Genomic DNA, 26,330 nt, shown 5'->3' with positions numbered 1-26,330 from the left:
ACCTTTATGTAAAAGTATAACCCACTTCAGAATGGGGTGAGAATTAAAACAGCCGAAAACCAAGCAGCTGCCATAAAGCCTATAGCCTGAAAATGCAATCAGTAACTTGAGTCAATTGGGATATTTTGGAAAACAATACAGTATTTCCTCACGTTCGTTCGTTACTTTGATTCGTTAAAAAAGGAGCAAGCAAAGCGCTTGCGCCCTCTTCCTCCTCCTCCTCCAAAATAGGAATGGAGAGGAGGCACGCGGCATTTCAAACAATAGTAGGTGGGACGCGGAGGAACTGAAGAATCAGCCAATCACAATGCAGGGTCGGGATAAAAACGCTCGACTTCTCCTGATTGGCTAATTTGAAAATTTGGCGGGGAACGCCCCTATAATTCTACCGCTAGAATTTCGCTCCCGTCAAGAAAGCGGCGCCAAAAAGAAGCTATCTCGCAATGCCGGCCGAGGTGGACGTGCAGGAGGCCCCCGCGGTCCCCCAGGAAAAGCCCCTCGCCGCCCCCGGCTCTCCCCCATGTCACGGAGAGATCCAGTACCTCCAGCAGGTAGAGCAGATCCTGCGCTTCGGACACAGAAAGGAAGATCGGACCGGGACGGGGACGCTGTCCATCTTCGGGATGCAGGCGCGGTACAACCTCCGAGGTGAAGTCCATCGGGTGTCCCCACCCCATCCTCTCCTTCGGCTCCGTGCGTCCGCGGCTTTCTTTTTGAGGAATTCGGGGGTGGCCGGGAAACCGTTGCCCGTTCCTGCAGCCTTGCCGCTGGTCTTGGAGCCTCTCGCTCGCCCAAAACGGTGAAATGGTCAAATCCCTTTCTCGGGTGTGTGTGTGGGAGTGGGCTTTAAAGCAGGGGGTCTCCAACCATGGCAACTTTCAGGCTTGTGCGTCTAACCATAGTTCACAAAATCATATACCAAAATGTCCTTCCTTGTTAATGACTACTTCACCTTCAACCACAACAACACAAGAGCACGCAACGGATTCAAACTAAATTTAAACCTCTCCAAACTAGACTGCAGAAAATACGACTTCAAGCAATAGAGTGATCAGTAGTAGATGCTTGGAACAAACTTTACCAGCAGACGTGGCTGGTAAATCCACAGTAACTGAATTTAAACATGCCTGGGGTAAACATATGTTTTTATTTATTTTATTTATTTAGTTAGTCATATAATGTTAATATGCAGGGTACAAGTAAGTGTCTTAATATTCAAATACATGCAACAGGTAAAATAAAGAAACAGCAAGGACAGGAGATGGAAGGCACATTGTTGCACTGATGCACGCCCCTTAAATATATCCATCTTAATATAAAATAGAGGAAATAGTATAAGGGCAGACTAGATGGACCAGAGAGTAAGCAATCTGAGTCCTCATTTTACCGAGCTTGGAAGGATGGAAGGCTGAGTCAATCTTGAGCCTGGTGAGATTCGATCTGCCAAATTGCTGGCAGACGGTGATCAGAAATAGCTTGCAGTATTGCACTCTAACCACAGCACCACCGAGGCTCATAGATAAAGCCCACAAGTTATATATTTATCAGATTATTGTCTACCTTTTCTTTTGGCAGTGGATACGATTTAAGGGAGTGCTTCTTATAAAGGTAATCTTCAATTTATTATTACAATTGAACCCAACATTTATGTTGTTCAGCAAGACAGTTAAAGTAAATTTTGCCGCATTTAAGTAAATCCCTGCAGTTGTTGAGTCAGTAACACTGTTAAGTGAATTTGGCTTCCCCATTGACTTTACTTGTCAAACGGGATCCCATAGCCCCAGACAAATGGTCATAAATCACTTTCAGCGCCATTGTATTTTCAAACATTCATTAAACAGACTTGTAAATCAAGGACTACCTGTATTTTCCTCTACAGCAGCAGCATTGTAAAGATAGTCTTGACTGAAAGTGGCTGGCTCAAGGTCACCCAGTAGGGCTCCAGCTTCTATCTCTGTCAGCTGTTTGAGGTACCAAAGTCACAAGTACTGACAGTACCTTTATTGTAAGGTTGCATTTTTCCTGTCCTTCGATTAAAAAAATAAAAGTCTGAATACTATACGTTAGCTTTCCAAAATGAACTGATTAAATATTTAGCTGAATTATGTTTAATGGCTACAAATTATGTACTAATTAACTTCAGAAAATGTTCAGTTTATATATAAATCCCAGTATCTTGTTTTCCCCCCCATTTTCTTCCAGATGATTTTCCATTGTTAACAACCAAAAGAGTATTCTGGAAAGGAGTGCTTGAAGAACTACTTTGGTTTATCAAGGTATAATGCATAGTAATGGCTCCAGTCAAATTTTGATTAGATCCATTGAAATAAATAGAAATTGAGGTTATAAATACAAATAATAATTCAATATTAATTCAGCAATAAATTATTCAGACAGGATACAAATGAAGCATGTTAGTCTTTAACTGGAAGCCTACAGAGGTCTGTGGATCGAAGTATCCTGGGCGAGATGTATCAGCCTACAAACTATAAAAGGGGTGGTACCAACATGGAGCTAATTATTCAACATTATCAATAACAAATCTAGGTTATAGCCTTTAGACAAAAAATGCCTCCACTGTATTCCAGTACACATATCTAAAATTGTTGATGAGGCTAACCAATAGGCATATGTTAAAATTAATATAACAATAATACAAATCAATGGAGATCACCAAGAATAAAATTAATCATCAGACTAGGTAGAACAAAGAAGAAATAGAGACACAAAACTGGACAACCTGAAAATAATATGTATAACAAGTTATAACAAGCAGGAGGAGGGAGATTGTGATCCCGCTGGTGAGACCACATTTGAAATAATGTGTTCAGTTCTGGAGACCTCACCAAAAAAAAGATTGATAAAATTGAACGGGTCCAAAGGCGGGCTAAAAAAAATGGTGGAAGATCTTAAGCATAAAACTTATCAGGAAATAATTCATGAACTCAATCTGTATAGTCTAGAGCAGTGTTTCCCAACCTCTTTTGAGCCGCGGCACATTATTCACATTTAGAAAATCCTGGGGAACATGGAGCGGGGTGTGTGTGTGTGTAAAAAAAGTTTGGACAAAAAAAAATCTCTCTCTTTCCCTTTCGCTCTATTTCTCTCCCCCTTTCTCTCTCTCCCTTCCTTCCTCTTTCTTTCCCCCTCTCTCTCCATCTCTTTGTTTCTCCCTTCCTTCCTCTCGTTTTTGCCCTCCTCTCTCCCTCCTTCCCTCCCTCTATGTCTTTCCCTCACCCTCCTTCCCCCTTTCTCCCTCTCTCTTTCGCTCTCCCTCTTGCTATCTTTCTCGCTCTCTCCTCCCTCTCTCCCTCTCTTTCTCTCTCCCTCTCTTGCTATCTCTCTCTCCCCCCCTTCCCTCTCTCTTGCTCTCTTTCTCTCCCTTTCTCTCTCTCCCTCTCTTGCTATCTCTTTCTCTTCCCCCCTCTCTCCCTCTCTCTTTCCCTCTCTTTCTCTAACCCCCTCTCTCCCTCTCTTGCTATCTCTTTCTCTCCCCCCTCCCTTTCCGGTTGGGAAACACTGGTCTAGAGGACAGAAGGGAAAGGGGGGGCATGATCAAAACATTTAAATATGTTAAAAGGTTCAGGTGGGAAGTGTTTTTAATAGGAAAGGGAACACAAGAACAAGGGAGTACAATCTGAGGTTAGTTGGGGGAAAGATCAGACGCAATGTGAGAAAATATTTGACTGAAAGAGTAGTAGATGCTTGGAACAAACTTCCAGCAGACATGGTTGGTAAATCCACAATAACTGAATGTAAACATGCATGGGATAAACATATCCACCCTAAGATAAAATACATGAAATAGTATAAGGGCAGACTAGATGGACTATGAGGTCTTTTTCTGGCGTCAATGTTTCTAATATTGCTATCTCTTTCTCTCTTTTTATTGGATAGAAGTGACAGATAAGTATCATATTCTCTACCAAGTTAATTCTTTAAAATATACTAGTACATGCATGTTTCACTTCTAAAAGAAACATAATTCTTGGGGGGTGGGGTATGGTGAACTGAAGACAATTTTGTGAAAGCGGAGTCAGCTAAAGCAGAGGACCAAGGAACCTATGATTAGATCAATTCCTTGGAACCTCTCTGGATAAGGATAAGATAGGAGATTGCCCACATGTGCTCTAGATCCTAAGTCACCAACCAGTGGTCTGTGGACAAATCTTGGCCCCTGGGCCGGATATGGCCACAAGCAATTAATCCAGCTTGTGCATGGGGACAAGAATGCATTGCCCAACATCACACCGCCTACATGCCAGCCCCTACTCTTAAGGCCGAGTGCAAAGTTCACCTTGAGTATAGCGGTGTGAGCCTTTTTGCATGTTTCACCACCTGCAAGGTTGCACATTTCACATGGCACCAGTCCCATATTCCAGAGTTCTCACTGGAGTAACTTTTCTAATTCCCCCTCTGCCTTGTGAAAAGTAGAGCCTGAAACAACTTCAGGGTTAGTCTGGTTAAAATCTATGGCCTATTAATGCATTATAGTACTATTAAAAATTTGGATTAAAGTAATGCAATATATTGATCGTTGTTAAATACGAATACAGTGGTACCTCTACATACGAGCTGCTCCACATGCGAGTATTCCAAGTTACGAGCCGCGACGCGAGCGAAATTTCTTTTCAACACCCGAGCTCAAATTCAGGATAAAAGCCGAGCTTCCACTAGGTGGCGCAAGAATCTCCTTGCTTCTGGTTATCTCAGCACGAAAAATAAAGTCTAAAGGCATTCGTTCGAGATGCGAGTTGGTCGACTTACGAGCTCGGGTCTGGAACGAATTAAATTCATATGTCAAGGTACCACTGTATAATGTATGATACTGAAAAAAATTTCATATTTTTATTTCAAATCAGTTTTAATTTTTCTCCTGTAACATTAAAATTATATTTATTATTTGTAATCAAATATTCCTATATTTATTTATACTTATTAACTGAATTTGTATGCCGCCTCTCTCTGAGGAAATTAATAGAATAAGAATTAGAAAATATAATGCATACAAAGTAATTAACAAGCAAAATCGTATTTTGATTAAATTAAAAAAAAATTGTAGAATAAGAACAATATAAAATTGATCTGTCAAGGAAATGTACTTTGTAGCTTCACAAATCACTGAAGCGTTTGTTTATAGAAACATAAACACCTGCAAATATGAAGTATATACAGAAAGCAATCTGAGTACTGAAACTGGTACAGTGATCCCCCGATCATTGCGAGGGTTCCGTTCCAGGACCCCTCGCAATGATCGGTTTTGCGCGAAGTAGCGCTGCGGAAGTAAAAACACTGGGAAGGGGACTCAGCTGGGAAGCGGCGCTGGGGTTTCCCCACCGCCCACGCAAACTCCTCGCTGCCGCTCGCCCGCCCTTCGCCCGCCCACCCCGCTCGCTCGCGCCGCTTCCCAGCTGAGTCCTGAAGCGAATTCTCAGCTGGGAAGCGGCCCGAGCGAACGGCGTGGGCGGGCGAGCCGCAGGCGGGCAGGCAGGCAGACAAGCCGTTCGCTCGGGCCGCTTCCCAGCTGAGTACTCAGCTGGGAAGCGGCCCGAGCGAACGGCGTGGGCGGGCGAAGGGCGGGCGAGCCGCGGGCGCGCGGGCAGGCAGGCGGCGGACAAGCCGTTCGCTCGCGCCGCTTCCCAGCTGAGTACTCAGCTGGGAAGCGGCCCGAGCGAACGGCGTGGGCGGGCGAAGGGCGGGCGCGGCAGCAGCGAGGAGTTTGCGTGGGCGGTGGGGAAACTCCTCGCTGATGTCCGCCGCTCGCCCTCCCGCCAGCAAGAGGGGGAAGACCCAGGGAAGCCGCCCAGCAGCTGATCTGCCCGGCGCCATCTACGCATGCGTGGCCATAAAAAAAAAGGGCGCGCATGCGCAGATGGTGTTTTGACTTCCGGGTTGAAAAATCGCGATTTAGCCCGTTCGCAATGATCGGGAGCGCGATACCCGGGGGATCACTGTACTCTGAATATTTACTGCTTTACTGAATTGTCACGGCAGTAATTAAAACGTTATCCCTTAATGCTGGGAGATGTCTTCTTCCCCAAGTGTTTGGAAGTATTAGAGCTTGGTATTGACCTTTAAAAAAATACAAGAAATCTAAAGAATTTATGCTTAATGTGAATAAAGGATTTCTTTCCTATTACCCACAGGGTTCTACAAATGCAAAAGAACTTTCTGCTAAAGGAGTTAAGATTTGGGATGCCAATGGTTCCCGGCAATTCTTAGACAAACAAGGATTTTCTTCTAGAGAGGAAGGAGACCTGGGTCCTGTTTATGGCTTCCAGTGGCGACATTTTGGAGCGGAGTACAAAGATATGAATGCTGGTAAACATGGTTGAATATTTGCTTTCATTTTCAAATTGGATTTTTTATTTTTATCAAATTTATTTTGATAAAATGCTTTTGGAGTAAAAATTACCTAGAGATAGTTTTTTGTTTTTTAAAATAGTCTATTAATTTTCCAGTGTTAAAAAAACCACAAATATAAGATACAAATACAAAAAAATAGACAATGAAAAACTCATTAAGATAGATGAGTTGCTCTTTAAAAGTTATGATTTAAATGAAGACTTAACTGGTGATTAAAATCATGATTTAAATAAAATCCACCCTATTTGGAAGTAATTAGTGTTTTAAAATTTTCATAATTTCAGTAGTTACGTAAATAATATTATACTTATGTATTGTTGATCTTGTCCCGTTTAACCTACAGTAAACTACTGTTTACATCTATTGTTAATAAGTACTTTGATCAGTATGGAATAGGAAATTTAATTAACAGCTCAAATTTCCCCTAGAATTAAAATGGATTTATACTATCACCAGTTATTACCGTATTTTTCGCTCTATAAGACGCACCTGCTGATAAGACGCACCTAGATTTTACAGGAGGAAAATAGAAAAAAAATATTTTGAGCCAAAAAGGGGAGAGGAAGAGAGGAAGGAGTGAAAGAAGGGAGTGAGGGAGGAAAGAAGGGAGGAAGGAAAAGGAAAGCAAGAAATGGAGGGAGGAAAGGAAGGAAAGAAAGAAAGAAAGAAAGGGGGAAGGAACAGGAACAGAGGAAGGAAGCAAGGAAACTTATGAAAGGGGAGAGTAAGAGAGGAAGGACTGAAGGGAGGGAGGGAGGGAAGAAGGTAGGAAGGAGAAAGAAAAGAAGAAATAGAGGAAGGGAAGGTAAAAGAGAGAAAGAAAAAGAGCAAGAAAGAAAGCAAGAAAGAGAAAGAAAATGAAAGAGAAATAAAAATAGAGAGGGGGAATGAAAGAAATGGAAGGAGGGAAGGAAGGAGAGAAAGCAAGAGAAAGAAAGAAAGCAAGAGAAAGAAAAAAGAATGAAAGCAAGAGAGCAAGAGAGAAAAGGAAAGAAAGAAAGAAAGAAAGGCAACTTCAAAGAAAGGCTCACTGAGCATCTCTCACTCTCTCTCTCTTTCTATCCCTCTTTCTTTTTCTCTTCCTTTCTCTCTCTCTTCCTTTATCTCCTCTCTCTCCCTCCCTCTCTTTCTCTCCCCCCTCTCTCCCCCTTTCCCTCTCTCTTTCTCTCTCTCCCTCTCTTGCTATCTCTCCCCCTCTCTCTTTCTCTCCCCCCTTTCCCTCTCTCTTTCTCTCTCTCCCTCTCTTGCTAGCTCTCCCCCCTCTCCCACTCTCTTTCTCCCTCTCCCTCTCTTTCTCTCTCTCCCCCCCTCTCTTTCTCTCTCTCCCCCCCTTTCTCTCACTCTCTCTTTCTCACTATCTTGCTGTCTGTTGCTCTCACTCTCGTTCTCCGTTCTTCTTAGCGGTGACGCGCGCACGCCCTGCCCGCCTCACCTTTGCCGAGAGCTCTCAGCAAGGGGGTTGTAGGAGAGGCGGGGCCGGCGGCAAAGGTGATATTCAATGTCGGGGGCGCACGGGCGGTTGCACGCGCTCCCTATCTCCCTGCTAGCCCACTTGGAATATTCAAAATAAGAAAAACCTTCGCCGGCAAAGGCTTTTCTTATTTTGAATACTCCGAGTGGGCTAGCAGGGAGATAGGGAGCGCGCCAACCGCCTGTGCGCCCCCGACATTGAATATCGCCTTCGCCGGCCTCCGCTGACAAAAGCCTTTGCCGGCATTTCCTCTCGGCGCAGCGGCGGGCGGAGAGAGGGAAGGGGGGGCAGCGGCGTCCCTCCTGGCCTTGGCGGGCCGCCCGACCCTCCCCACCTCCTGCAAGGGCGGCGGGGGGAGAGCGAGGAGCCGGTTCCGGCGGGCGTGGGGCTTGGCTGGCTGCCTGGCGCGGGGAGCGCCGCTGGTGGTGAGGAGGGAGACCCTCCTCCGGGAGGGAGGGGGCCAGGCAGCAGCTAGCCAGCCAGCCGGATGGCGCTTCCGAGTTCGCAGCCTCCCCCCCCCCCCCACCCTGCCTGCATCTTCGCTCCATAAGACGAGGCTGATTTTTCTTCCTACTTTGGGAGGAAAAAAACTGCGTCTTATGGAGCGAAAAATACGGTAAATGGCTTACTTTTCTGCTTTTTTAATGAGATGACATCATAAAAATATATTTTGTATTCTATTTTACAGGCTATCTAAACACATTTGTGCTGATTGGCCATGTCTGATGCTTCTTATTTGGTTTATTTAGTAGACATTTCCAGAAGGAACTTGCAATTCTTAAATACTTATAAATACTAATATCATAATAAATAAGCTAAACAACTATTAAGAGTGAGATTAATTCTTGTATTGAAAAGTATTATAAATAAGCTTTCATTCACTTTTTTTTTTGCAGATTATACAGGACAAGGAGTAGACCAACTTCAGCAAGTAATTGATACAATCAGAAACAATCCAGATGACAGAAGAATTATAATGTGTGCCTGGAATCCTAAAGGTACATTATAACATTTAACACAGTGTTAGAAACAAAATAATATCTATCGTAGAAAACAAAGCTATCCATGATGACTGCACAAGCAGACGTCTTCTTTTGGACTATTTTTTTAAAAAATTGGGTTTTTGTGTTTGCTTTTCAGATGTCTCTGCAATGGCTCTACCTCCATGCCATGCTCTCTGCCAGTTTTACATTACAAATGGTGAACTCTCTTGTCAGTTATATCAGCGTTCTGGAGACATGGGACTGGGAGTTCCTTTCAACATAGCTAGCTACTCACTTCTTACTTTAATGATTGCCCACGTTACAGGCCTGAAGGTATTCTTATCTTTTTAACAATTTCCATGGGAAGTAAAGAAAAACATGGTAAACAAATTTCAGGGTGAACAGTTTGACAAGGAATGAAACTATATTTCCAGAAAGACAATAGAGATTTTGTGCCATGTATTTATGAACAATTGGGTACAGAGCACCTCCCAATCTTTATGGGAATTTTTTTCCTGTGCTTTAGTGGTAGACTCAAGCATTCAACGTCTGGCACTTGTCTCAGTTGGAAGAATTTATATACTGAGGCTTAAATATGGTGAGATACAGAAGGAATTTGTTTCCATTTCACCGAAATGTATAAAGATGAGTGGTATCGGAGGAAAAAACTATGTTGGCAGTATTGGGACTTCTATATAACAGTTCAGAATTATGGTGGGGAATACAATTTTCGCTGTCGCTAGGCTCGTAGAAAGGTTCTGGGGCATGGGGAGAGCAAAAACAGGAATTCCTCACCCACTCCAGAGGCTGGAAATAGCCTTTTCCCCAACTCACAGTGGTCCCAGAAGACCTGAAAATCATGTGCGCATCAGACTTGAGCTCCTGTAATATGGCTCCATGGGCCACTTGTGGCACACAGGCCATAGGTTCGCCATTACGGAGCTACATAATAGACATAAAGATATACTTTTAGAGTATGAACGAACTGGTGTATAAAGAATAATGACAGTACATTCAGAAAACAAAACGTGTCTAGCAGCATATTTCTTTTTCTGTTTAACCTTAATTCATCACTAATAATACTTTTTTTTTAATATAGCCTGGTGAATTTATACATACATTAGGAGATGCTCATATATATTTAAACCATATCGAACCCTTGAAAGTACAGGTAATTATATCAGTTGATTATTGTTTCAATATCATTAAAACCATTATGTGTACTACTTTATCCATCAAGACCTGGATAAAGTATAACTTTTAAATCTGTCAGCAGTGCTTTATCAACAATTCATTGCAACACTGCAATTGGAGGAGATAACACATTAGCATAATCATTATGTAGGTAATATTTTTCTAACTCCAGCCTAGGTTGGACAGGAGGTGCAGTGAGGCTATCAGGGTCTGGGTGGGTCAAAATAAAAGTTGATTCATAACAAAACTGAACACTGGCTTAGAAATCTATGTTCTCTGGTGGTCTCTTTTCTGGATCTGGAAATGGCTATCCTGGACTAATGACAGAAAAAAAGTTGGAGTGTTTGGCTCAACTTTTTTTAAAAAAAATTGATTATTGTATTTTTTCTCAAAAAAATATTCATAATTTATGTATAACTGCTCATTCACATATTATTTACATGCTATTATATTCAAAGTCCTCGGAGAGGGGTGGCATACAAATCCAATTAAATCTTAAATTCAAATATATTCCATACACTTTAATTATAGATTTTATTTCTACTTGTGTTTTATCTCTCCTTCCATTTTTCTATTCTCAATGCAATCGTACCACTTCTTCCATATTGTCTAATATTCCGAATCTATTTGTTCTGTCAGTTCAATTTTTAATTTGTCCATTTCGGCCCAATCAATTTTCTTTTAATTACTAAGTTTTCAGGAGGTATATTCTTTTATCTCCAGCATTGCACAAATGCTATTCTTGCTGCTTTATTATATGTAATATAATATATATGGTTATTTTATTATATTCTCCCCCTTGACAATTCCCAACAAATTAACTCGAGTATATTCTGTCTTATGTCGCCATTACTTTGTGATTGCTTTATTATAATGTGCTGTCTTTGGGCCTACCTTTGAAAACCACTTGGAACCTTCAGTTGTTACAAAATGCAGTGTCTTATAACTTAATAGGGTAGCATTTTTACAGCTGATGAATTGCTACTGGCACATCTTCAGGTATAATTATGTTAACCTATTAAAAAATTTACTGTTTTAAATAAAAATTTACATAATTCACCAATAAAAAGTATCTTCAATAAGCAATCAGTTCACTTAATTGAACTCTTATGCCATGTAATATATATTTATTTTTAAATTTCAGCTTCAGAGGCAACCAAGACCTTTCCCCAAGCTCAAAATTCTTCGTAAAGTTGAAAACATCAACGACTTCAGAGCAGATGATTTTGAGTTAGAAGACTATCATCCATACCCAGCCATTAAAATGGAAATGGCTGTCTAATGATTTTTTTCTGTGACTGTTTTAATGTTCGGTCTGGAGTTAATGCGTTTCAGCATTATTTGTATTCACATCACTTAAAAGGTCAAAAGCAGTTCTTTTTTTTAAAGGTTCGGCTTTCGTATGAAGCTTGGATCTGAAGTAGATTGCTATATGTGCATCATGCAGAGCGTATAAAGGGTTTCTGTAGTTTGGAATTATCCAATAAATCATATGTGTTGTAATAAACGTTAGCTGAAATATTAAGGGAAAGATGTACTGCATCATTCATTTATTCAAGCTAACCTGGCAAAGTTCTAGTAGGAAAATATTGTAGCATAGAAAAAGCAACAAACACAGCTTGGAAAGTTGACAGTCAGCAACTTTAAAATGAAATAGATTCCAGTAATTTTACTCATGTTTTCCAAAATGGCTGGGGGGAGAAAAAAGAACTACCCAGATAGTTGGTTTTACAGAGCTGTCCCGTGTATACTTATTATGCAAAAGACTCTCAGCTATAAGATTTGGGATAAGATTGAATAGCTTCTGCACAACCTAAAAGCTACATTTTTCTTTCCAAATAGTGGAAGCAGATGAACGTCATTACGACAGCTGTCCTAAGAGTAACAGCTGTCAGTTGCTTAAGCCACAAACTGCAATTCTGTGCATTTCCTTGCAATTAGCAAGAAAGTTTCATTTTTGCTACAGATTGGCAGGACCTTAATCTCATGTGCATTTTAACTGCAAAGTGAAACTAGTTTTGCACTAATTATGAATAGTAAAAAAAGCTGGGATTTTATCAAGTCTTGACATTAATACCCTAACATTCTCCCTTGCTACTACCATAATACTCATGTTTGGTATTTATTATAGTATTCACAATTCCTAAATATTATGTAGGATACTACAAAACCTCATATTTTAGCATTTTAAAATTTTAATTTAATTTATTAGATCCTTCCGGACTCATAATTTACAATAATGAGCATGACTTCAACTTCAAATACAGCAAGTTTGTAAGAATAACAGGATTCTGTTAATGAGCTCTACTTCTATACTCCTCAAGGGTATAAAATATTCTCTATTAACAAAACTCTGGCCTGGAATATATAGATTTGGGTGATAAAATAGGAAGAGCCGACAATCCAATATCAGGAAATTGGGTATTTCTGCTACTAATCATCTCACTAAAAACAACATGCCTTTGCAGCAGAGCCATTCTATGAAAGAATTCAAGTTACAAGTTTAGTTCAAAATCTGGCTCATCATCTATTGCTGATTCCCATATTCAAAAAAACTCCTAATTAGAAGAATAAACTATTTTCACTCCAAAAAACTGATGCATGCTTTAGTGCAGGGGTCCCCAAGCTTTTTACACAGGGGGCCAGTTCACTGTCCATCGGACTGTTGGAGGGCTGGACTATAAAAAAAAACTATGAACAAATTCCTATGCACACTGCACATACCTTGTTTTAAAGTAAACAAAATGGGAACGTACTATTTAGAGGGGGGAGAAGGTCTGAAATGTTTATGTTTTGTTTTTAATTTTCTTTTGTTGACGTCAGATTGGCTATAGAAGGTTTTCTTAGCTTATGAAAAATGTATAAAGAAAGAAGGAAGCACTTTGGCATAATGGTTAATAAGTTAGAAATATAATTGGTGTTGCACTTTTTGAAGGAACATTAGGGAGGAAACTTAATTAAAAGAAAATGAATGTAACTGGATGACAAAATTAGAAAAAAAAACTTTTGCAACTTTTTTGATGATTGATATTAGTTACTAACAAAATACTGCATTTTATTCATGGAAAATTAGATGGTACACTGGTCTGAATGTATGTTGAGAGAAAAATTAAAAAAAATTACTCCCCCCAAAACAGTCCTTCCTTCCTCTGTCCCTCCATTCATTTCATTCTTCCTTCATTCCTTTCTTCCTTGTTCCCTCCATTTCTCCTTCCTTTCTTCCCACCTTCATTCCTCTCCACTTCTTCCCTCCCTCTCTTTCCCTTTTCTTTCTTTCTCTCTCTTTTCCCTGTGTTCTTGTCACTCACCGGCAGGCTGGATAAATGGCCTCAGTGGGCCGCGTGTGGCCGGCGGGCTGCAATTTGGGGACCGCTGCTTTAGTGACTATAATGCGCCATTACTATCATCTGTCCAAACTGTTGGTCCAATTGCTATTCTACGTTAAACGTTTACCAGAATTTAAATATTTAGATTCAGGCTTCCTACTTTATTTTCTGTAAGGAACAGCTACGCAGAAAACCTTGCATCACAACATGCACTTAAACTTTACTTAGAACCTTTAATCTTGGCAGATACATTTTAAAGTTCAGCCTTCCGTTACATAATCCTGTAGTTCTGGAATAGCTTGAAGAGGGATGAATCATTTAACTGTTAAACTTAGCTATTAAAAGCTGCCTATTTTTAAACTAATCAAAAACATTTATTGGCAATACAATCTATTTTTGTTTTGTATGAACGGAGGAAGCTGCTTTCTAAAAGCACTTAATTGACTCCTGTATCTTAATATAACATCAATGTAAAAAATAGCTGAATTTTATCTTCATTTGGGGGGAAATGGAATATAAATTTATTTTACGTTTATAAACACTTCTGCCAGACTTCTCCTTGTGGAAACAGGTATTTCTTTACAGAATCTTCTTTCATTTCAGAGGAATATCCAGCCTCCTGGAAGAAAAAAAATCATGTTTAAATATATAAAAATAAACATGCCCTACTAGTATGTGCTCAGTATGGTTAATGTACATATTTTAATTAACAATAAGAACTAAAATACAGTATTGATTAAATTTGATTTGCCAGCAATTTTTGAAAGCTATATAGAAGGGAATATTTAATGTCTATTTGTATTTTTGCTTCAAAATCCGGGGAAGCGCTTTTTTTCTTTAAAACTGCCCCACATTAGGCTTGCTAGGCTAAGAAAGTTGTTGAAATTCCCACTGTATTTGATGGTGAAATTGAAGCCTTCTCACTTGCTTCAAGGTAGTTGAAAGTATTTCAATAACTAATATATAAAGATTATACGGCAAATATGGATATATAAAGCTCATTTGAACATCCTTTAGGAAAACGGCCTGACACAAATTGGTAGTGTTTTGAACGGAATGGAATAGCAGAAGTGGAATGCTAAAAAATCTTGGAACTAGTCTTGCTACCTTACATTTTTATATAAAAATATGGCGAGACCTCTGAAAATATTTTAAATACCGAACTCAAGCAGTACCTGAGGTGGCATGTAAGAGGCATTCTTGATTACTACAGGATACTTGAAGTGTTCATGTAAGTGATCTACATATTCACACATCCTAAAAAAAATGAAATACTGTGTTTAGAATTCAAACAAACTTGCATTTATTAAGAGTTGCTATTCTACATATAAAAATATACAGGTTGGCCTTTACTTAATTGGAAATGGATTTTTGGTTGTAGGATGTTTTGGTTGTTAAGTTGTTCCAGTTAAGTTGAGGACCAGGATACCTGCGAGACCGCCTTCTGCCGCACGAATATCAGCAACTGGTTAGGTCCCACAGAGTTGGCCTTCTCTGGGTCCCGTCGACAAAACAATGTCGTATAGCAGGTCCCAGGGCAAGAGCCTTCTCTGTGGTGGCTCCGACCCTATGGAACCAGCTCCCCCCAGAGATCAGGATTGCCCCCACCCTCCTTGCCTTTCGTAAACTTCTAAAAACCCACCTCTGCCATCAGGCAGGGGGGAATTGAAACATCTCCCCCTTGCCCATGTAGTTTTTGTGTATGATTTGATTGTGTGTTTTTTATATATTGGGGTTTCTTTTTTGGACTTTTTAATCTAAAACTGTAACCTAGATTTTTAAATACTGTATTAGATTTGTTACTATGTATTGTTCTTCACCATTGTGAGCCGCCACGTGTCTGCGGAGAGGGGCGGCATATAAATTCAATAGATCTGATCTGATCTAATCTAATCTAATCTCCATGACGATCCAGTTTTATGACTTTTTTGTGACAAAAATGGAGTTAAGCGAATCACAGCGACATTAAGCAAATCAGTCATTAAGTGCAAACCAGAGGTGAAGTGCTCCTGGTTCACTCATGCCTATTGGTTGTAGGAGAGCCGGTCGCAAAGGGAGCATGAGGTTCTGCCCACCTGTCACCATCTGGGTTCATTTACCCTCTGCACATGCGCAAAGTGTTTTATTCATGCGCAGAGGGTAAAAGAACCCAAATGGTGTCCAGGTGAATAGGTGGAGCCTCATGCTCTCTTCAAGACAGGCTCTTCGACGACCGGTAGGCACGAGCGAACTGGGAGCATTTCACCCCTGCTGCAAACCCACTCTTCATTATTCACAAATCATACAATCCTGGAACACCAAAATCAGTGGTAAAGGAGATTAAAGCACCTGCAAAGGACCAAATCTGCCCATTGTAATTTCATATGGTCGTTGTTCTGGTCCCCGGCTAAGGCCCCTGATAAATAAAGGATTGCTAAATGCATATACTGTATTTGTAAAACACATCTTTATTTTTCTTTCCTTTGTTCCACACTGAATCATCTTGGCACGCAGCGCTAATCTCTTATCTTAAACTTCAATATGCAAGGCAACATCAAAATCATTAAAACATTCCACAAGTCATTCTAAGATTGATGGCTAGTCAGAGTTAGCACAGCCATAAAAACTGCAATTAAAAGCACACTAGGCTATAAAAATTTTTTCATGTCCTAGTAGTAATTTATCAATTAGACTATCTTTTTCTTGAATTCCCATCATATAATGGGATACAACATGGAAACTGAAATAGTAAAAGAAAATATGATTGGTTGGGCTCAAAACATAGGGCATAATATTTATATAGAACAATGGGAGCAAATGTGGAAAAATTTGAAACTAACGAAATCAGTTTCATATAAGGAGAACTCACAAAAAATGTTTTATAGGTGGCATTTAGCTCCAGCCATATTGGCTAAGATCTACCCCAATCTGAAACCAAACTGCCAGAGATGTAACAACATAACTGGATCCTATTACCACCTATGGTGGACATGCCCACGCATAAAAAAGTTCTGGAAAAAAATTCAAACATGGATTCAAGAGATTACGGCAATCACATTAAAACTAAAACCTGAAATTTTTCTTTTAGGCATAATAGATCTAGAATATAAAAAAGAGGATTATTATCTGATTCAACACATAATTACAGTGACGAGAATCACAATTGCGCAGAATTGGAAAAATGAGGACACGCCAACCGAAAGAGAAACTATTAAGAAAATATATGACTGTGCAGAAATGGACAGACTCACCCAAAAACTTAAAAACAAAGAAGATTCAACATACTATAAGATTTGGGAAAAATTCTGTGAGTGGGTAATGAAAAAAAAAAAAAGAGGACAAAATATAAACTAAAGATAGGCTAATACAGTGATCCCCCGCTCGTTGCGAGGGTTCCGTTCCAGGACCCCCCGCAACGAGCGGGTTTTCACGAAGTAGCGCTGCGGAAGTAAAAACACCATCTGCGCATGTGCAGATGGTGTTTTTACTTCCGCAGCGCTAGTGAGGAGCCGAAGATTGGGGGCGGCGGGGGTGTTTTAAAACGTCGCCGCCGACATGGGGGGCTCGCTAGCACCCCCCTAACCCGGGTTGGGGTTTCGGGGGGGTGCTAGCGAGCCCCCCATGTCGGCGGTGACGTTTTAAAACACCCGCGCGGCTTTCCAATGAGTCCCGAAGACAAACGTCAAACTTCCGCGTTTGTCTACGGGACTCATTGGAAAGCGGCGCGGGTGTTTTAAAACGTCCCCGCCGACATGGGGGGCTCGCTAGCACCCCCCCAAACCCGGGTTGGGGGTTCGGGGGGGTGCTAGCGAGCCCCCCATGTCGGCGGGGACATTTTAAAACACCCGCGCGCCTTCCCAACTGAGCCCTCAAGCCAAGCGCAGAAGTTCGCCCTGGCGCAGGCAACACGCGCTGCCATCTTCCGGGCCAGCCAGGCTCAGCGGATCAAGCCCGGCTCCTCTCGGCCCAGCATCCCGGGCCAAGCGGCTGCCTTCCGTCACTGAGCCTGGCTCGCCCGGAAGATCGTAGCGCGCGTTGGCTGCAGCGGCGGCGACATTGCTGCCGGCTTGGCTTCCCTCGCCAGCGCAGCCAACGGAAGGCAGCCGCTTGGCCCGGGATGCTGGGCCGAGAGGAGCCGGGCTTGATCCGCTGAGCCTGGCTGGCCCGGAAGATGGCAGCGCGTGTTGCCTGCGCCGGTGAGGGAAGCCAAGCCAGCCAGGCTCAGCGGATCAAGCCCGGCTCCTCTCGGCCCAGCATCCCGGGCCAAGCGGCTGCCTTCCGTCACTGAGCCTGGCTCGCCCGGAAGATCGTAGCGCACGTTGGCTGCGCTGGCGAGGGAAGCCAAGCCGGCAGCAACGTCGCCGCCGCTGCAGCCAACGCGCGCTACGATCTTCCGGGCGAGCCAGGCTCAGTCATGGAAGGCAGCTGCTTGGCCCGGGATGCTGGGCCGAAAGGAGCCGGGCTTGAAGATCGCAGCGCGCGTTGGCTGCGGTGGCGAGGGCTTGTGATGGAGGGTGGAGGAAGCGGCCATGGGAGGGCGAGCTGCCTCAGGGAGGAGGATCGGGCGGGACCAGGTGGGGGCTGGAATTTCTCCGCTGGGAAGAAGCGGCGATGGATCATCCGTCTACCTCTGTCGGCTGCTCCGGGCCAGGGCAAAGGGCGGGCGAGCGGCGAAGGGCGGGCGAGCGGGTGCTAGGGAGGGCTTCTCGCCCTCCCGCCAGCAAGAGGGGGAGCGAACGGCGTGGGCGGGCGAAGTGCGGGCGAGCGGCAGCGAGGAGTTTGCGTGGGCGGTGGGGAAACTCCTCGCTGATGCCAGCAAGAGGGGGAAGACCCAGGGAAGCCGCCCAGCAGCTGATCTGCCGGGCGCCATCTACGCATGCGTGCCCATAGGGAAAAAAAAGGCACGCATGCGCAGATGGTGTTTTGACTTCCGGGTTGAAAAATCGCAAATTACCCTGTTCGCAATGGTCGGGAACGCAATAACCGGGGGATCACTGTATATAAGGAGAAAAAAAGGGATTACTACTGAATATTTTTATCGAACCGTTATTAACATCTTTTTTCAATTCATTCGGACCTTAATTCAAGTGTAGACTAGGGGGGGGGAATTATTTGAAAAACCGCGGCTACCATACGCCGCTCAACGCTCAATCTAATGTATCTAATGAGTCTTCGGAGAGGGGCGGCATACAAATCTAAGTAATAAATAAAATAAATAAATCTTAGAACTGTTAGCAACAGTTCACTGGGGAGGGGATGGGAAGGAAGAGTTATAAGATAATTTATTTAGACAGAGCATTTTAAATTTAACTCTTAGCTCTGATATATTTGTTTTGATATTGATATACATCTTGAAATAATATTCACTTAAACAGAATAATTATATGATATAAATATAATAAGAGCATGGTGAATATATGTCGACATAATGATGTAAAATACGATGTACTTACTCTTCCTCTGTATATTTTTGTAAATTTAATAAAAACTTTTTTTAAAAATAAAATAAAAAATAAAAGCACACAAGGCATCGCTTACATTCGGAGCTGCTTGAAAGAAATCTATATTTCTTAACACAGATTGACTACTCAACTCTTCTTGTCTGCTGACACCCAGATGTGACGAATTAATTAATTAATTAACCCGTTCCTCTCCTTAATATTTCTTTCCTGACACTTGCTCTCTTCGCCTCTGCAAGCGTCTGAAATAAGGATTTACCCATCTAACATCTGCTTCTCCTTCACTTGAATCTGAACCCATAGAAACCTCCTGTGTTTGGTCTCCTACTTCTTCTGCCTCTAAATCAGGCCCTACCACTAATTCATAACCACTTTCTGAATCATAATCTGAAAAATCCCCACACTGAACAGGAGTATACACAACAGTAGTTAAAGCTGTAAAGTTGTAAGGACTACTTGTAAATACCAGTCAGATGAACAATGGAACTTGTCATGGCTGGTAAGATTTAATCCTGTTTCCATTTTAAAGATATTTTCAAAGTTACACAAAGAAAGATCTTTATTCTGAATCTTCTCTCATCAGAAATTATTTTTTGTTGCTTGATCACAACTACACACAAGCACTTGTGTTAAGTGTTTCAAAAAAAAATGACAAGAAGCAACAAAATCTCTTTACCTGTTTTCAAGGCTGCCAGACACTGAAATGTAGTCAAATATTATTAAGTGCTGGACCAACTCACAAAGTCCGACCCCTCCTGCATGAGGACATACTGGAACTGGAGGGGAAAAATATGTAAAAATTAATTGATAGTTTTTTCATCAAAATCCCTGCCCAGACTAGCTAATCCTTTCCAACTGGCCCTCCATAAATGGGAATGAAAATTTCATTTCTCATCTCTTGCTTACACTATCTAGATTGGAGCCGAGCATCTGGATAGCCACATGCTGTTAATTGCAGTTACAGAAATGTGTAATTTGTTTTGATACATAGTTCACACCTCTGAGCTTGCTTTTATTAAGCCAGGCTTCTGGGTGAAGCCAAACTTTCAAAATAACTTTCTCAGCTACAAAGAATTGTAGAATGTGTTACATAGAATGCTGTTTCTTAACATTTCTTTATTCTCTCTTTTCCCCCCCCCATTGTTACTGCAGCATTTCATGTCCAGTCAACAAAGCAGTGGAAGTGATGTGCCGGTGCCTGGAGGCTGTTGGGGCCTGGATGGGTGTCAACAAACTCAAACTCAACCCAGACAAGATGGAGTGGCTGTGGGTCTTGCCTCCCAAGGACAATTCCATCTGTCCGTCCATTACCCTGGGGGGGGGGGGAACTATTGACCCCCTCAGAGAGGGTCCGCAACTTGGGTGTCCTCCTCAATCCACAGCTGACATTGGAACATCATTTTTCGGCTGTGGCGAGGGGGGTGTTTGCCCAGGTTTGCCTGGTGCACCAGTTGCGGCCCTATTTGGACAGGGAGTCACTGCTCACAGTCACTCATGCCCTCATCACCGCGAGGTTCGATTACTGCAATGCTCTCTACATGGGGCTACCTTTGAAAAGTGTTCGGAAACTTCAGATCGTGCAGAATGCGGCCGCGAGAGCCATCATGGGGCTTCCTAGATTCGCCCACGTTTCTGCAACACTCCACGGCCTGCACTGGCTGCCGATCGGTTTCCGGTCACAATTCAAAGTGTTGGTAATGACCTTTAAAGCCCTACATGGCATTGGGCTAGAATACATCCGGAACTGCCTTCTACCGCATGAATCCCAGCGGCCGATAAGGCCCCACAGAGTTGGCCTTCTCCGGGTCCCGTCGACCAAACAATGTCGTTTGGCGGGGCCCAGGGGAAGAGCCTTCTCTGTGGCGGCCCTGGCCCTCTGGAACCAACTCCCCCCAGAGATTAGAACGGCCCCCACCCTCCTTGTCTTTCGCAAATTACTTAAGACCCACCTTTGTCGCCAGGCATGGGGGAGTTAAGTTATCCTTTCCCCCTAGGCTATTACAAGTTATGCATGGTATGTTTGTGTGTATGTTTGGTTTTTTATAATAAGGGTTTTTTAGTTGTTTTTATTAATTGGATTGTTCATGTTGTTTTACCACTGTTGTTAGCCGCCCCGAGTCTGTGGAGAGGGGCGGCATACAAATCCAATAAAATAAATAAATAAATGTCCAGGAGTCTTACCTTGAAACTTCTTGGCCATCAGCAATACTGACAAGTTTTCATTGACACTTCCAAGCCTACAACTGTCCACCTGCAAGTAGCTCAGAGCCTGAGCCTGTAGGAACTGCTTGAACATCACTCTGTTATGGCACTGCAGATAATGAAAACACACTTTCTCTTAACTCCAAACACTGCATGATTAGAAAATGCTTATAAAAATGTCTGATAAATCCAAGTAACTTAGAGTATTTTATTCTGGATAATTTCTCCCTTTATGATACAAAACCTTACAGCCATTGCATATCTTTCAAATATTTTAACTGATGGGATAGAAAGTGACAGTTTTCATACAAACATGTATGAAAATGTTTGTAAATTAAAAAAAATATTTAAAATGCACTATCATGATGGCAAAGGTAGTGTCACCTGCTGGGGCTTTACTTTAAGTGTACCAATTTCCATGTTTTCTTAGTCACAAAATTTGTAATTTGTTACAATGGTCTTCTGCAACCTTTGCAATTTCCTAATCAGCCTATAGTTGTAAAACTTCCTACCCAAGACTCTTCAAAGCCCGGGTAGGCAAAGTTGGCTCTTCTATGACATGTGGACTTCAACTCCCAGAATTCCTGAGCTAGCATGCTTGGCTCAGGAATTCTGGGAGTTGAAGTCCACAAGTCATAGAAGAGCCAACTTTGCCTACCCCTGCCTCAAAGGATTTGAGATTAGCCAAGGTTGGTCAGGTGCTGCCCCCTACTGTAGTCAACTATCATTACGTAATACAGTATTATGGTATTCCTGTACTAATCATAAAAGTTAAGTTGAAATGCAACTAATTTCAACTGATAGGAATTGATGGGATACAAAACTGCTCAAATCAGCTAGGTTTGGAAAGGGATTCTTTGAAGGGATCAGTTTCTTCTCTCAAGGAAATATTTCAGTCATCCCTATGTATCATATTTCTTATGACAGATCTAACTAGTCAACAATGAAAATGGATCAAGTGTATGGTAATTTTCTCTTATGAGAGACCTTGCCACATTTTAAGGTTAAATTAACTGAATGGTATTTAAAACAAACACACACACACACACACACAAAATCACCATGATTGTTTCTTTATTATATAATGGCATCAAGTAGGAGCAATCTTCTGATTTTATCAGAATTATTAGAACAAGATTTCCCAAACAGAATTCAAGACAAATGTAGGTAAAGAAAGCTATAGTGAGGTATCGGAAAGTTTGTTTATTTGATTTTTGTTTATTTGATTTTTATGCCGCCCTTCTCCTTAGACTCAGGGCGGCTTACAACATGTTAGCAATAGCACTTTTTAAAACAGAGCCAGCCTATTGCCCCCACAATCCGGGTCCTCATTTTACCCACCTCGGAAGGATGGAAGGCTGAGTCAACCTTGAGTTATCTTGTCAATATTCAAAATATATAATTAAGGATTCATAAATAAACTTACTTGTTCTCCTGTTGCAACACCAATCCCTAATGGTGCCAATGCCTAAAAAAACATGTGTCCAAATATAGTTATTCACAACACATAAACCAATTGCCATTTCTGTAGTTTGTCTTATTTGTTTGTTTGATTTATATGCCGCCACTCTCCGAGGATTGATTATACAATTGTAATTATACAATTAGAAGACACATGAAAGCATCAATAGAACTGCTAGTATTTTTTGCTTTGTAATTTTTAATTATAAAAAAAAATGTAATCAATTAATTGATTATATAAATATTTACATAAATAGAAGGCATGTGACCATAATGCACTTAAGTTATAAATGAGTATAGTTATGTACATTAAACCATCTTGAAATCATTAGTTCTTAGACTGTATTTCTACTATGATACACAGATAAGTCCCTTATATTCTATTCTCTACTGAAGTTTGAAGTATCTGCTTTGTATATAATTGGGACATTATATAAAAATATATATTAAAAATACATGATTCACAAGAGTAGTGCTGACCAGCACACGTTTGAAAATACATTTCAGGCTTTTATTATACTCTAAAAAACAGTCTAAATAATCTAAAAGTTAATGGAATACATGTTACTTAATAACTTTTACTAGAATCCTGAATTTCCAATGTAGCTCTCCAGACAATAAATCAACATGGATTCTGGTGGACAGCAAGTCTATTAATTGAAGCAATTTCTCTTACCTTAGCAATTGTTGCATGCCCCAGAATATCATCAGGAGAAGTTGGTTCCTCAATCCAGAGTGGTTTGAATTCAGCTAGTTCAGAAACCCAGTCTATGGCTTCTTCCACCTCCCACCTCTGGTTAGCATCCAACAACTATGAATAAATACAGTCTAAATTCAGGATAGTGCTGTTGATTGTTCCTATAATATTAAGACAGTCATAAAGTGACAAAGGCTTAAGACAAGTTCCCTACTGCTAGGTGGGACCTCCCACCAAATAGGATAGCGAAAATATTCCCTAAGACTTCCCCATTATGTTGGAAATGGAAGAAAGAAATAGGGTCATATTACCATCAATGGTGGATGTGTAGTAAAGTTAAGCTTTATTGGAGAATGATAGAAAGAATAATAAAAGAAATAGTAAGACAGGAGACAGAAATAACTCCGGAATTTTATTTACTGGGTATAGCTAATCAGAAATATAAGAAAGAAATTCTACATCTAGTCATTCATATTTTGACAGTGGCCAGGATAGTGTATGCGCAAAATTGGAAAGGGGAAAACATTCCCAAAGAAGAGGAAGTTATTAAGAAAATATTAGACTGCACTGAAATGGATATGATGACAAGACGGTTAAAAGATCAAGAGGAAACAGAATTTTATGAGATATGGAACAAAGTGTATATATGGATAAATAAGAAGAAATACTAAAAGTAAAAAGAACAAGAGAACTGTATAAGTAGAGGTATGATTTAAAAGTTATGTTAGAATTAGTTTACTTATGAAGATTTATTATATAAGGTAAAACAAATTTCTTCTTTTCATCTAAAGCAATAAATTGATTTAAAGTATTTTTTAATGTATTCTTTTTTCTGTATTGAAATTTTACTTCTAGAATAAGCGGAGTAGAAACAACCCCATCTCTATGTTAAATGTATGTTTGTCAGTTTTGTCTATTTTAAGAAAATTAATAAAATATATTGGGGGGGAAAAAGACAAGTTCCCTACTGCTAAGATGGTTAACAGCCTAAATGACATGGTATCTTCTGGCTAACATTACTGAAAAAGAGTTACTGTTTCTTTGATTTCATTTTTTTTTTAAAAAGTGCCAAGACTAAAATCAAATTCCTGTGTATCCTGCTTTAGGAATAATCCTAAAAAATTCAGGGCACTAATAAGAAGATTTGACTAATCTGTTTCTAGTAAGTTTCCCCCCCTATTTTTCAAAATGTAACCTATTTGGCATCATACAAATGTACATACATACCAGTATATTTTCAGGACCAATCATTTCTCTAATAAGTTTGCATCTCCGAATGTCATCCTGGAGATCTTTTCCAACTTTCACTTTGAACCTAAGCATACATTTGCAATCAAATATGAACTATTTCCCAATAACTGACAGACATGACAATTTTATATCATTCCATATTATCACGAATCCCAGCAAACGATAAGGTTCCACAGAGTTGGCCTTCTCCGGGTCCCGTCGACCAAACAATGTTGTTTGGCGGGCCCCAGGGGAAGAGCCTTCTCTGTGGCAGCCCTGGCCCTCTGGAATCAACTCCCCCCGGAGATTAGAACTGCCCCCACACTCCTTGTCTTTCGTAAATTACTCAAGACCCATCTATACCGCCAGGCATGGAGGAATTGAGACACCTTTCCCCCAGGCTTTTTTATATTTATGTTTGGGTATATATATGTTGTTTGCTTTTTAAAAATATGATAGGGTTTTATGTGCTTTTTAATATTAGATTTGTTTTCGCTGGAATATTGTTTTTATTATTGTTGTGAGCCGCCCCGAGTCTTCGGAGAGGGGCGGCATACAAATCTAATAAATTGAATTGAATTGCATTGCATCAATATTATCAGGAAAAAAATGAGTGGGAAAATTCCATTGAGATTGGCTCAAGTAAGAGGAGAAAATTCAAGGAATTTGACATTACATCAGGATTAGTTTATTTTAAACCTAGGCATTTTGAACTTTCCCAATCCATCTAGGCCAGGGGTCCGCCATCCCCAGTCCCTGCCATGTCAGAAACTGTAAGTAAGTGAAATCACATCTGCAGCATGCAAAACCACAGCCTTTCCTATCTGTGGAACAACCTCTCCCCATGGAACCAGCCCCTGGTGCCCAAAATATTGGGGCCACTGATCCAGGCAATGTAAAATATGTCTAGTAAAACAGTTCTGCACACAAACATTAAAGACGTATCCTAAGATCTTAAAATCTTTACTTGCTCAATTTGATCTTAATTTCTGATGACTACATGGCCATGGAAATACCATGGAAGTATTTTTTTTTCTTTAACAACTCTACACCATCCAGCAGTGTTTCTGAAATAAAGGTTCAATTTCTGAGGCTTTTTCTGCCTGCCTATGCAATGCAGTGAGTTAGATCTCCATTTCTCGACCTTACAATGTGTGGACTTCAACTTCTGGAATTCTCCAGTCACTATCTTGGGAATTCTGGGAATTAAAGTTCACATATTAAAGTTACTGAGGTTGAGAATCACTGCACTACATCCATGAGCTTTCTTGTGGCCTTCCATCCAAGAATCACTGCTAACCCACATTCTGTAAAAGACCTTGGAATACTAATATCGAATGACCTAAGTGCTAAAGCCCACTGCAACAATATTGCCAAAAAAGCCTCTAGAGCTGTTAACCTGATCCTACGCAGCTCCTGCTCAGGCAATCTCACACTACTCACAAGAGCCTACAAAACGTTTGCCAGACCCATCCTAGACTACTGCTCATCTGTCTGGAACCCATACCACATCTCAGACATCAACACCCTTGAAAATGTCCAAAGATATTTCACCAGAAGAGCCCTTCACTCCTCCACCCGAAACAGAATATCCTACGAGAATAGACTAACAATCCTGGGCCTAAAACACGATTTGAGTATTGCCCACAAGATCATATGCTGCAATGTCCTACCGGTCAATGACACAAGAGCACGCAACAGATTCAAACTTAATACAAACCGCTCCAAACTTGACTGTAAAAAATATGATTTCAACAATCGAGTTATCGAAGCGTGGAACTCATTACCGGACTCAATTGTGTCAACCCCTAACCCCCAACACTTCTCCCTCAGACTCTCCATGATTGACCTCTCCAGGTTCCTAAGAGGTCAGTAAGGGGCGTACATAAGTGCACTGGTGTGCCTTTCGTCCTGTCCAATTGTCTTTCCTTTCTTTCACCTATCTTATATATTCTCTTCCTT

The 26,330-nt window shown here is 41.1% G+C and overlaps 2 protein-coding genes across 3 annotated transcripts in view; one reads left to right on the top strand and one right to left on the bottom strand.

The window, feature by feature from the left end:
• The first annotated feature begins 317 nt into the window (after positions 1-317).
• On the top strand, positions 318-11,539 carry TYMS (thymidylate synthetase). The gene is made up of 7 exons (XM_070747605.1): positions 318-648; positions 2,203-2,276; positions 6,147-6,321; positions 8,734-8,835; positions 8,978-9,153; positions 9,920-9,991; positions 11,159-11,539. Exons 1-7 carry the CDS (start codon positions 444-446, stop codon positions 11,294-11,296), a joined length of 942 nt encoding a protein of 313 aa, XP_070603706.1. The 5' UTR covers positions 318-443; the 3' UTR covers positions 11,297-11,539.
• Positions 11,540-13,278: 1,739 nt separating this feature from the next.
• ENOSF1 (enolase superfamily member 1) overlaps positions 13,279-26,330 on the bottom strand; it is a 28,944-nt gene continuing 15,892 nt past the window's right edge. For both annotated transcript variants that reach the window (XM_070747603.1, XM_070747604.1), the window contains 7 exons: positions 24,366-24,453; positions 23,118-23,252; positions 22,407-22,448; positions 20,960-21,089; positions 19,455-19,554; positions 14,516-14,597; positions 13,279-13,959 (listed from right to left, as the gene is read on the bottom strand). In XM_070747603.1, the coding sequence (XP_070603704.1) occupies positions 13,873-13,959; positions 14,516-14,597; positions 19,455-19,554; positions 20,960-21,089; positions 22,407-22,448; positions 23,118-23,252; positions 24,366-24,453 (664 nt within the window). In that variant the 3' untranslated portion in view covers positions 13,279-13,872. The remainder of the gene's footprint in view (positions 13,960-14,515; positions 14,598-19,454; positions 19,555-20,959; positions 21,090-22,406; positions 22,449-23,117; positions 23,253-24,365; positions 24,454-26,330) is intronic.

The sequence above is a fragment of the Erythrolamprus reginae genome, chromosome 3 (genome assembly GCF_031021105.1).
Source record: "Erythrolamprus reginae isolate rEryReg1 chromosome 3, rEryReg1.hap1, whole genome shotgun sequence".
Taxonomy (NCBI): Eukaryota; Metazoa; Chordata; class Lepidosauria; order Squamata; family Dipsadidae; genus Erythrolamprus; species Erythrolamprus reginae.
The sequence above is the reverse complement of the archived record's forward strand: the minus strand, read 5'-3'. Positions and strand labels throughout refer to the sequence as shown.

What these genes read in the sequence shown, in the direction of transcription:
- TYMS (XM_070747605.1), top strand. Translation starts at nt 444, where the DNA reads ATGCCGGCCGAGGTGGACGTGCAGGAGGCCCCCGCGGTCCCCCAGGAA. An exon ending in AACTACTTTGGTTTATCAAG is followed by an intron (nt 2,277 to 6,146) that starts GTATAATGCATA and finishes TATTACCCACAG; the next exon opens with GGTTCTACAAATGCAAAAGA. An exon ending in GTGTGCCTGGAATCCTAAAG is followed by an intron (nt 8,836 to 8,977) that starts GTACATTATAAC and finishes TTTGCTTTTCAG; the next exon opens with ATGTCTCTGCAATGGCTCTA.